This window comes from Corvus hawaiiensis, chromosome 4, assembly GCF_020740725.1.
Source record: "Corvus hawaiiensis isolate bCorHaw1 chromosome 4, bCorHaw1.pri.cur, whole genome shotgun sequence".
Lineage (NCBI taxonomy): Eukaryota > Metazoa > Chordata > Aves > Passeriformes > Corvidae > Corvus > Corvus hawaiiensis.
In genome coordinates this window covers 14,599,567-14,612,074 of record NC_063216.1, presented here as the reverse complement: position 1 = coordinate 14,612,074, position 12,508 = coordinate 14,599,567, and the positions used below count along the sequence as shown (strand labels likewise).

The 12,508-nt window shown below is 39.4% G+C and overlaps 1 protein-coding gene across 1 annotated transcript in view; it reads left to right on the top strand.

Moving 5' to 3' along the window:
- The window catches only part of LOC125324587 (potassium voltage-gated channel subfamily KQT member 1-like), a 92,750-nt gene that overhangs the window by 68,536 nt on the left and 11,706 nt on the right, over positions 1 to 12,508 (top strand). The window contains exons 12-13 of the mRNA XM_048300625.1: positions 9,252 to 9,366; positions 11,494 to 11,505. Coding sequence (XP_048156582.1) covers positions 9,252 to 9,366; positions 11,494 to 11,505 — 127 coding nt within the window. The remainder of the gene's footprint in view (positions 1 to 9,251; positions 9,367 to 11,493; positions 11,506 to 12,508) is intronic.

The window sequence follows — 12,508 nt, the reverse complement described above, 5'->3', positions numbered from 1 at the left end:
AGAAAACACACATCTGCTGTAATTTGCACTGTATCTCCTTTCCCTGAAGATGCTGATCTCAGTCAAGTCACTCCAGAAATTCAGCATTCATCCAGATTTCTCTCTGGGAGTGTCAGAATCTACAGCCAGTCTGTACTGCACTGACTGTTGTACACAGCAATCTCAGCACTAGCAATGATCTCCCACTTCCCTGCTTCTCAGGGCTTCCTTACTCACCTCCTCTGGAGGATGTGTCCCCTACAGATGCACTGGGGTCACTCACACTGACAAGTTCAGGGTGTATTTGAGAGTGAACTTTTTAATCCTCTTCATGCAGGTCCCTTGGTGGAGGGAGAGAAGAGCTTTGTCTCGTGACATCTCTGTGGTTCTCACTGTCACAGAAAAGTCATGGCCTGCTGCCAGAGGTCACCCTCAGTCCCAAGAGCTGCAGGACACATTCAAATTTATTTCTACACTGTCATCAGTAAAGAGAGACTTTAGGCCTCTGAGGGCGTGTTCCACCTTAGGGTTGTGTCTCAGTTTTAAATACCACCATTCCCTTGTCATACAAACTTTTTTGGTTACTATTGGGAGTGTAGAAGAGGTAACTACTCTGGGTCTTCTCAGAATCTGAGTTTCAAAACATTTGAATTTTAGTTGTAGCAGCAAAAGCTTAACAACTTCTTTAGAGTATTTTTAAAGCTCTTTAATTATAAATATTTTCTAGTGGAAGTTCTGAATAAGAAATATGGAGAAATTGGAATTAATAAAGAATGCACATCCTGACTGAGCTCTGAAGTACAGAATTGAAGACCCCATGAATTTAATTTTAAATAAAATGTGATCAGTTAATTTGCAGCATTTTTAGGAAGATAACTTATTGTGAGGAGGGGTTGTGCTTGTTTCAGTTTGAATTCTATGATCTGAAGATCTGTCAAAATGTTCATGGTATTGGTACACATAACAATGGCTACTTTTAATTCTCTTTTTAGCAGTTGCAACTTAGACTCTTACCCAAATTACTGCCCTACCTAAAATATTCTTACATTCAAGATATAACAAGTATTTGGAGCAAATATATTCGAAGTAGAGAATACTCCTATAAAATGTTGTTTCTTTACACCTGGAATGTATGAAATAACAGCTGAAGCTTTAGTTTGGAATAGTTTTAATTTAGTGTAGTCAACAGCTACAGATTATTTTATTGAACTTGTTTTGGCCTTAAGGACAAACACAAAAATTATTTCCTCTACTATTAAGATTTACTTTAATTTACAGATTTTTTTTTTTTCTGAACAGGCAGGTTGGTAACAATATTGTTGGTATTGAATTCATGATTAACACTAGTAAATAGGGAAATTGTTCTACAAGGGTTCAATTGTGGGAGGGCAAGAACTGCATAAGACCAGCAAATAATTGTGGCTTATTTCACTGTAATTACAGTAATTGGGTTTTGTGTTCTTGTGAGTCAAAACATTGACAACAATTCAGAAGATGTTTCTGTTTTTACTGTCACTGCAGTTTGTATGCTTTGACCATTAACAGGCATGAAAAATAAAAATGTTTTCAGACGGGTTTATTTTCTTTAATAGCCACACTAAAACTGTACTTCCTTGTTAAAATAAATACTTTTACTATAATGGCAGTTCTGAATCCCATAATGGAATGTAACTCTATATATTTATATTACATGATACATTCCCTATGTGTAATTCTAAGAGTTTGTATGTGTTAAGAGCTCTCCCTGTGGAGCTAACAAGCTGCCAAATTACATTTCACTGACTATTAATTGTTTCAGTTTAAGGTCAAGTTCTTCTTGTCCTTTTAAAAAAAAAGAAAGGCGAGCAGTGAAGAAGGATCCCTTTCAAAGCTATTTTTGTCTTACTTTCTTCACTGTTATTGCTGTACATTTCGTTCTTCAGAATAACTAAATGAGCAGTCAAGTCTTTCCAGCCTTAAAAAGTTAAATGCGTTAGTATTGGTGACTTGAATTTGGCCTTGGAGAGCTGATCTCTGAACATATTCTCAAGGTGTAGATGGTATCTCCAGTTCAAAAACATGTTAAAAATACTTGTGGGCACAAAGATTGTGTTAGATAAGCAAAAGAAACAGAGTAAGTCTTAAGAGAATAAAGAAATGCTTGTCAAAATAGTTTGCTGTAGAATACTGAAAAACTTTGCTCTCTTGACATCATTTGAATGCCACTTGTCTTATTAGTTGCTTTCCCAAAGGTGTCCTGGTCACATCCCTCCTGGACCAGCTGTGGCAGCATTTGGGCCTCAGGTGATCATGAAAAGCAGATTTCTGTTTTTCCTGCTGTCATAATCCTTCTGCTGCTGCCAAGAGGCACAATTTAATAGCTATTAATTAATGTATCTACTGTGCAATTCACTCTTTGGGTATCTCTGATGCTTTGCTTCCCCAGCCAACGAGGAAAATGTGTTTTCCAACCTGTTGGCCGGACTTTACCCACTAATACCTTCCATAACAGCCACACAGACTTGAATGGGTTTGGAAGTCCACTTTTTTTTGTGTCTCTTTAGAAGAAACAGCTTTCATAACAAAAACAAAAAAAGCAGTACTTCTTTTCAGGAGCAGAGCCCAGAGAGAGGAAATGTTAAAACGAAGGCGACCTTGTATTTTAGAGATGGGAGATTTCTGTGATTTGGGTTGAGAATGAGAAACCCTCTAGGATTCAGTTATAGGCTGCCTGTTTGCCTGCCCTCCTTGTTTTGGGGCCCTTCCAAGCCAAACCATGACTCTATAGTGCATGTTGGGCAATAATATGAATATTTACTGCATGGCTGCTTCCCCCTCTGGCCTTCTCCCTCTCACAGGAGAAGGGATAGGATGTGGCATTTCAGGAGTAAATGGAACTCTGCCAGCCACAGATCTTTTCCTATGCATATGGAAATGCCTTTAAAGCCTCTAATTCTTACAACGAAACTTGTGCCCTCCACCTTACTCAGCTGAACAGACTAGAAGATCCCAAATGCTTTGGGTTGGAAAGGACTTTAAAGGTCATCCAGTTCCACCCCCTGCCATGGGCAGGGACACCTTTGACTAGCCCAGGTTGCTCCAAGCCCCATCCCTTTTATTGTGAGTCATTCCCATGAAGAAAACTGTAAACCAATCCTGGTTATAATACAACCAGAAATATACAAGTTCATGTATCTAGATTGGTAGCTTTTCTTTTGTCACTTAGTTCCATGTTTCTGTGAATGCTTTTATCACAGCACAGTCAACATACATTTAAAAATGTTGTTCAGATTAAACTGGCAAGGGAAATCCGTGCTTAGTGGGTCTGAAAGGGGCTGGGCTGAACCCAGTGGAGATCCCAGCTCGGTATCTGAGCAGATAGTGAGGGGCACCAGCACCGCAGGGCTTCTCTCCTGGGCTCCATTAATCCCCAGTTGCCTTCTGACAGCTCCTATCTGTGTATGAGGAGATCCTTGCAGCTCTTTGTGCAGTTGGTCCCTGACCACTTTCTGAGTCTGTCAACAAACCTGATTGTCAGTGAGTGCCAAGCATTGCACAGGTTCAGCAGAATGGACACTTGCTCACTCTACAAGTTATTTCATACAAAATATTCAGCTGAATTTTTTAGGCAGATATGCTGCATTTAAAGAAGTTGGTTTTGAAATATGTCTTCTAAAGTAGACATATTTATGATGCTGTAGAAAATGTTTGGGGTTTGTTGGGATTTTTTTGTTTGTTTGGTTTGTAATTTGTGGATTTTTTTCTGGTTGTTTTTTTTTTTGGTGAGCATTGCATCCTTCTCATTGGCTAGGTCTGAAAAGGATGTTCAGGCAGCTGGGTAGATAACACATCCTCATGTGCATTCAAGAGTATGTTTAATTGTTTCTCTCTGCGTGTTTTCCAGCACTACATGCCTTTTTCCAGTGCTACATGCCCTTGTGATTTTCAGTAATGTGTTGGTATTCATTTACATCCCCGTGCTGTCCCATCAGCCCTACAGGAGTGATTGAGTTCCAGGGGTGTAAGGCAGTGTGTAATTTGGCCTGCAGGCTTATCTAAACAAAAGAATGTACAACAAATAAAGGCAGCATTAGTGCATTTTGAGTGCTGATTGTTTCAAATCAGATACACAGGAAACCAGATGTTGAAGTTTATCTAAAACACTTGCAGCCCAATCTGTAACTACAGCAGGAAGAGTGCTTGGCACTTTTTGCATGGAGTTAGCAACATGTCTGCAGCAAATACAAATTTATTCTTATTCCTCAATTCACCTTTTCAGATGCACTTTTATTTCTATTCTGCTGGCAAACCACTGCTTAATTAATTTTGGTGTGATTCTGCAGGATTTTTTGGGGCAAAATGCAATTCTTGTGCATTGTCCTGAACTTGAATCAGCCACATCTCGAATGATGATGATAAATTTAGCTGCCTAAATTTAGGTACAGAAAGTAGCTTGAGCTTTTTTAACTGTGCTGGGCACTTGTAGCTCTAAGAGTTGTGTAAGGGACAATGTGACTGTGTGGCATTTGCAGATGGCTCACATTTGAGTGCATAGTAAGGATTTAAAAATCACAGCTTCAGATGCTCAGATTTGTAACAGTTTTACATGAAACTAAAGTAACAATATCTTATTTAGAGTAACACTGAGTGTACTCCTGACACCACTGGAGCTTCACACAGTAAAGTTCTTATAACTTTGATAAAGAAATTCTTCAGTCCATGCTAATTATGTTTTGCTGTATTATTCCAGTGGGACTCCTCAGAGGAGCTCGAATGCCCTTTGCCTGCTGAGATGAATGATAATAAAAGCAAGTTGAAGAGGGCTTTTAAAAGCAAGCTGGTGTTCGGGTGTCAGACACTTCCAGGCCTCTGGGCTTTCATAAGCTGTTAACTTGCCTTTATTTTTCTCAGGAAAGTAAGGATTTGGAGATGTCCCAGGCTAGGCCCCAAACCAGTTTGCCTCTATACAGCTTTACAAATGCAGTATTTTTAAGTGAGATGATACAAATTCCTGCCACGGGGAAGTAGACAAGATGTAACAGAGTGATCTCACAGGCAGTTCATCCCTGTGGATAAAGGAAGTGTAGTTATCCCAGGGATTTTCTGTCAAGGTGCAGCCTTACATACGAAATCATGTTTATGTCCTATGTATTGCTGATACTGAGCAGTGCAGCCTGGCATTATGAGAGAGAGGGTTTTAACAGCTTCTGATCTGCAAGTGATAATGAGACAGTGGCACTGAAAGAGACCTGCTTTTTCTTTTTTTTTCACCTTCTTTATCTGAGAGGAGAATAGTGCAAAATCTTCCTTGTTATTTTGTCCTGCTGTTGCTGGGCATTGCCTGTTGGGGAATGACCATGACAGTACAGTCCTGTTTTCTGTCACATTTATAATTCAGGAGCTTGCCTTTTCCCCATAACACAAACACAGAAGTTAGTGTAATATAGATAAGGAATCTAAGGTTAGCTAAAGCCAAACAGCATTACAAAAAATATCTCTGGGTTATGTTTTGATGTGTTTATTTTATGATTTCACCATTTTAGAAATTTAAAGGTATATGAAACTTGGCTTTCTTTTTGCTGTTTGATTTAATCTGTTGATCTGTTCCAGGGATCCCTGGGTCTGTGGTGTTCACTGGAATTTGTTGTACTGTGGTAGATACTATTCTGTATTTTCAATTTGCTGCTTCCAGCTTTTCAAGCTCACTAAATATTATATATTTTATGATGAAACAGGTACAGCTTCTTCATACTCTTGAGTAGTAACACATGGAAAGGATGGATGGTTCCTCTTTCTTTTCCTCTTCGAATTTCCTTGCCTCCTATGCTTAATACTACTCTGCAGCATCAAATGTAGGGCATTAATTCCTATAAAGTCAGTTTGGACAAGGAAATCTTATGAAAATAAATATAGAGAGGGAAGACAGAGTTGTTCTGGCTTGAGCTGCAGCTGCTACAAACTACCATCTGTAGTAGCTGGGCCTTACAACTTTGAGTTTTATTTCTGGAAAACATCACTGCCATGTGTTGAATGTATTATAATGCTCCACATTTCCTCCAAGTGAAAGCACTATCAGGAATGATTATTATGAATTACTTTACTGCTCAGGAGCTTATAGGCTTCTTGACATTAAAAAAAAAAATTGTTCCTTTTAGTGTGATTTTCGGGAATTTTGATTTATGACTGAACATTGCTGTCTAAATGAGTTTTGAAAGTTCAAGGAAAGTGAGTTAACTTCAAAAACTGAGTTGGTTCCAAAGTTTTTTGAATAAGAAGATAACTGCTCACAATTCTGACAGTCACTTAAAGGACAGAAAATATTTAGAAAGTACCATGTATAACATGCATTTACCATTAGCATACATTTAAGGGACCAGAAAATGTTATTCATGTGTTAATATTTTAAAGCAGAAACATATAGAATTAATGAGTGATAAAAGGATAAAGGGAAATCAGTATTAAACAACTTTTATTAGGGTTGCACAGATAAAACAAGTATTCTCTGGTGATGGCTTTAATACTTCACAAAACTAATACTTTGAATTGAGTCAAGTGGCTCTGAGAGTAGTAGGGAGTCTCATAATATCACCACCCAGATATGATGAGCCTCAGAGCTGTGATTTCTGCGTTAGCTTGATATATTAGAGCAGCACTTCTGTGAGCAGCTTTTTTTTTCATTTAATACTTTTGAGATAAATCTAGTCTGCAACCAAAATGGCAAAAATCATTCTGTCCATGGATCTGACCATGGAAGCATGGGAGGGCAGAGGGGAAGCAGTGAGGCAATCTCTGAGACATGGCCCAAATACTTAATTTTATGGAGTTAAGTACGCAAGTTCCATTCAGCTGATAAAATCAGCTATGAGTATGTGTTGCACAACTCCTGTTTGGATAGAATACATAATCACATCATTGCCTTTTTCAAAATGCTTGCAGGAATGAAATGTGCCCTCCTTGTGGAATGAGACTGCCTCAGACAATCACAGCAGTCCTTACTGAAGGGAAAACCTGAGTGCTTTTGCCTTACATAAAGACACAACAGAAGCTTGTCCTGGTTGTGCAGGTAACCAAGCAGAGGCAGTTAAATCCCAGGATGAGGTTCCACATGTCCCAGCAGAAGGGCCCTGGTCAGAGAGCAGGCTCCAGGTGCACCCTGCAGGAACGGCAGAGCCGCTCAGCACAGCACACGGGAATCATGAGGAAGCGAAGCTTTCGGAACCGGCTCCTGCAGTTGGCCCCCTTTGCTCAGAGCCACCGTGCTGTGGAGCACATTGCGGTAGGGAACACTTCTCAGGAAAGGAGTTAGCAAGCCTAATGTAAACAATTAGGGTTTTTGGGGATTTTTAGGAGTGCCTGGATGCAGGTTGCAAACAGCGGTGTGATGAGTCAGAGAGGCGTTTGATAAAGCAATGTGGACCAGAGCCCTAAAATGACAAGACTGAAGTATCATCCCAAGACTTCTCATGGCAAATGCATCACAGTAACTTTAGTATCCATGCTGTGCTCTGAAGGAGGCAAACTGCCATGAATTAACTAGGCCCTGCTCTGACCCTTTCAGCAGTTCACTGTGGAGTAGGAATTGATAGCAATGCACAGTTTTCCTTTTAATCTGGTGTGCCTTATATGGGCACAGCAATTTAACTCTGCCTTGGCCCACTCCCAAGTTTTGGTAACTTCCTATGAGGAAAACCTTACTGTAGCTGGAGCCAAAACTCCCCCAGCTGAATTTTGCAGATGTGATCATGTGCCATGTTACTTGTTCAGAGATTGGTGCTTCCCAAAGCCATACTTCAAATATTGGACCTGTGTGTTTCAAGACTTTGTCTGGAAATGAGGCCACACACTTCTCTCACAGGAAAAATGTCTTATCAGGACAAATGCAGCACTGTCAAGTCTCACAAAATAAAGCTCCTCTAGAACAGCCAAAGTGTCTCAGTAGTGCTGTGGTAGCACAGAAGTTCATGCTCCTGGTGTCTGGAAGATTTGGGTTTCCCCTGGAAACACAGTTTATTTGTGATTAAATGCAGCAGATGTAAGTAAAACAGCTTTGTAATCTTATGTTCTTTGTCAGTGTTCAATTATGCTGTTTGATAATTCCATTCCATAGACTTCATTTTCACTCCTTGCCATTTGGGTTATGGCTCTTCCAATAGTAAGCTCTGGTGTTGTAAGCTTTTTAGTATTTACCTTGATTGCAGTCCAGCCAAAGTATTGGTTTGGAATTAACAGAATAATTAAACAGATTAAATTTCATCAATTTAATTTTCTAGGAGGCAAGGTTTCTTATTTCTGTCATGTGGGTTGTTACCACAGCATATGCAAGTGACACTATTTAGTCTTTACTTGTTTTGATGCTTGATTTTAGTGATTCACCCACACCCACAAACACTTTTTTTCCTCCCTTGAATTTGTATGTTTCATCATATCCATTTTCCAGGTTAGACTCTGCCAGCTCATGTGCCAAGCTTTCAAGGATGATCGGAATTAAAATTTACAGGTAGCTTCCTTAGAAAATGTTAGGATCACCAGGAATGAACTTCCTCTTTTAGATCACAGCAACTTAAGCTAGATATACTTTATAGCTTTTGAACAAAGTTAATATAGGAAAAGGTATTGAAGAGAACTTGTGGCAGAAATAGCTTTTGAATATTGATGCAGCTGAACTTAGGCAGGTACCTGTACACTGCACATTTATGGTGAAGTCAGCCCTATATTGGATGGAAATGAGTTTTGAGGGTAGATTTTTATAAAACATTAGCTTTTACCACTTACAGGGTAAAATTCTCTGAATTTTGCAGTGTCTTAGTGAACTCCTTCATGAATTGGCCATTATATGTTTCCCAAATCTGTAATGGAATTTGTACCTTTGTAACACTTGGAACATGAGCTAAACTCCAGCACAGCTTGGACCCACCATGGTTATCCTGCAGAGCCAACTGTGTCCAAGCACCTGAGGCTTCCTGGCTCATGGAGAAATTTGGAACACTGGTGACTGTAGTGACTAAAGAGCACTTAGATTCCAAGTATTCTGTTTGTATGATAACAGCATTTTCAAGAATAGTTTTAAAGGTATTAAAGCACACATATCAAATGGTGTTGAGTGAGGAAATGGAAGTCTGATTGTTTGTATTGTCATGCCCACATTGATATTGCAGATGTGGTGAATTTCTGTTCACAGGAGACAGCCCTCAAGAAGACAAACCTCCTTGTGTTTGAACTATGTATATGGCATGCTAAGAGCTTGTAGATTTGTCTCCCTAATGTATTATGATTTCTTTAAATTATTTGTGCAGTGAGAAGATGCTTGGAAGGGCCCACCCAAGACATGTCACGGGCCAACAGCTTCACTGATGACATCGACCTGGTACCTGAGGAGTCACCACTGCCACCAGCATCTGACGTGGCACAGTGAGTGAGCAACAACTCCTTAATTGATTCCATAAATGCTCATTAATAGTCACTGAGTAAGAGTTATTCTTTGGCTGGCTGGCTGCACTTGAAGTGATTGTGAGTTTGGTCTTTTTTAACTAAATGTGAACATTTCCTACCAAACGCAAGTTTAGCCTGAAGTTTGGTGGAAGTAGCCAGACACTTGGAAAAGCAGCACTGGTCTGTGATGGGTGGCTTGCAGTCCTGGTGTCTTTTTTGTTCCACTTTTTAAGGCAGCTGACACAGTTCCTGAGATGGAGCTTTACAGGCAGTTCTATACTTGTAGAATTCTCCATCAGTTTAAGCTCTAAAGCAGTCCTAATATGAATTGTTTGGAAACCTAAATGAAGTAGTCATTTATAGATACAGCCTGAAAATAGAAAGGCTGCCTCATGTAATATTTTTATAAAGCAAGCACACTTTTAAGGAAATGATGTTCCACAAATATGAAAGTGAAATTATTGTCCAGGACAGAAAATCCCCGTTAGCAGGGAGTTCACTGCAGTTGTTGAATTGTTGCTTTTACTTGGATTAGCAAATATTTCTAGAAATAAATGTAATAATCATGAAGGACAACTCTATACTGTGCTTTGGCAGGATCTTGAGTAACCTTTTGTCCTGTAATGGACATGTCCAGTTCTGAGCATGGGGATTCTGGAGTAAATTTCAAATGTAAAGCAAAGCATTAAAACACAGAGCAAAGCCTGGATGGACCAGAGCATCCAGGTGCCATAGCAATGTTTTATCTTCCATCAGAAACCAATACAAATAATGCTGGTGAGGAGATCTCCCAAGTTAGAACACTCATGAAGGTCTAGCTGTGTTTGGACGTTATGGTAATGTTGGTGAAAAACTCACCTGGGATCACCCTTGCAAGAGAAAATATGGACTTGTCACTGGAAAAAACCCTTTAGTAAATATCTGAGGTTGGGGAAAAAAAAGAAAAGAAAAGAAAAGAAAAATTGTTGCTTGCCTTCAGATAGGGAAAAATATCCACAGTGGTGTTCAGGATGAATTTGAAAGCAATGTGATTCCATTCTATGGTGAGATTGCCTTTAAGATGGTTTCTTTCACATCCTATGTTTACTTTCTGTCCAGGGACCTCGTACAGATGATGTGTCTGCTACACCTGTAGTAACTATGTTGTGCTTTCATGCCAGATATCCTGGTCCATGTATTTTCCAGCATGTAATATTGGCCTTGCTTTCAAATCAGAGAATTCTAAATTGTTCTATCAAACTGGTCTTTTTTATTCTTTTTAATCAGCACAGTGCAAGCAAAGGGTTTTGCATTTGAGAAACACCCCCCGCCCCCCCCAGTTCTAATCTTATTTCTGCTATTTAGTGCATGAAAAATGATGGTGGTGTGTGTTATGTTGTGTAGTGCAAACTGTACCTGCATTTTTAGCTCCTATTGGTGTTTAAATGCATTTCTCCCTTATGGGGGGAAATACAAATAGGACTTACAGAAAGATAATCAAATGCAGAAATGAAAGAATAAATTAAAGTATGGAGAGATTTAAAGTAATGTGCTACACAGTTTGAAGTAATATACTATGAAATCATTAATTCCTCTTGATGTGGATGTCGGGTGCATAGAAACAGAATGATCTTGCAACTGAATATTGCTAAATTAATGATTTTGATGTTCTAGGCCCCATGATAAAAAACATGTGTATAAATTATAGCTTCTGAATATTTTTAAGACACTTCAGAGGTATGGAAGACAAAACGCCAGAAATTACAGATATACTATAAAGGTGCCATTTAACAACAAAGTCAAAACATCATTTCATGTAGTTTTCTGCTTCTAAATTGAGCATAGCAGTTTTCACCTCTATCACTGATCATCTCATTTTGTATGTCTGCATTTCTACCTAGTAGGATGCATTCATGTTAAGAGTTGTCCTGATTCTTGAGCAGAAATATGTAGTGTCTCATTATTTAAACCATGAACTTTATTAGAGAAGCACAGAACGTGTTGTATTTATGGATCCAGGTTTAAACTCCCAAATCCAGTGCAAACAGATACTAACACTGTATTTACCTGATATGCACATCAATATTAGATATACTCAGTGTAATTATTTATCTTGTCTTTTGGCAGAAGTGTAAGCAGGTAAGTCTTCATGTGTGCTGCACTTGCTTGGGTGTGTGAGCTTTCCAAAACAGCATGGCTTCTGCTTGTCACTGAATTAGGCCAACAAATCTTCATCCTAGAGTCATACAAGCAGTCAATGATTAGACAAAAACGCTTCCAAGAGTAGAATTCAGCCAAAGGGGGGTGTGTATGTGTATATATAAACACACAGTGGGCCTTCCTAACTTGCAAAATAAGTGAAAACTTGGCTTTTACATATCAGTTCATGCCAGGATCCCACAATGATGACAGTTTCACGTGAGGCACTTTGTGAACTCAAGTTTGACTATGTGGAGCTGCCAAAAGCTCAAGTTTTGTTTGCCTTCAGCAAGTGTTTTAAGCTACAAAATCATTCCTGCAGTAAACCTTTATTTCAAAGTCCATAACTGGTCATTTTTTAAGCTTCCTGTGTTGATTATTAAACATGGTGCCAGGTCTATAACTGTAATGTTTGAGGATTGTTTTCTATAATGTGAACAATACGTGCTTGTGAAGTCTGCTCTGCTGGATGCATGATAGGAGAGATTCTCTCTGATGACATAAGCTTTGCTTTAGGCCGCACTCTCTTGCAAATTCCCTTCACTGTGTAGGAAGGGCAGATGATATCCCAGGAGAACAGAGTTCCTACCCTTGAGCCTTGTTGCCTTAGACAAACCTCTGTCATATCAACCTGCACATGTGTGTATCACATTAATGTCACTGTAACTCAGGTGGGTTTTGCCAAGCAAGCACCAGGGTAGAAGCTGTCAGTAAAATCAAGCAGCAAGCTTGAAAATGTAGCTTGAGAGACCTTTCTGTAGAAACACAGCTGCTTTGGATCCCTTGGATAGCTGGGACAGTGTTTGTTTCTGGTGATCCCTGCATAAATGTGAACAGCTCCTGAGCCAGGGGACAGAAGCATCACATTCAGTTTTTAACTCTGTGGCTGCCTGAAGTTCTTGCTGAGTATCTCTGGTCCCTTCCCTCAGGGCCAAAATTCCCA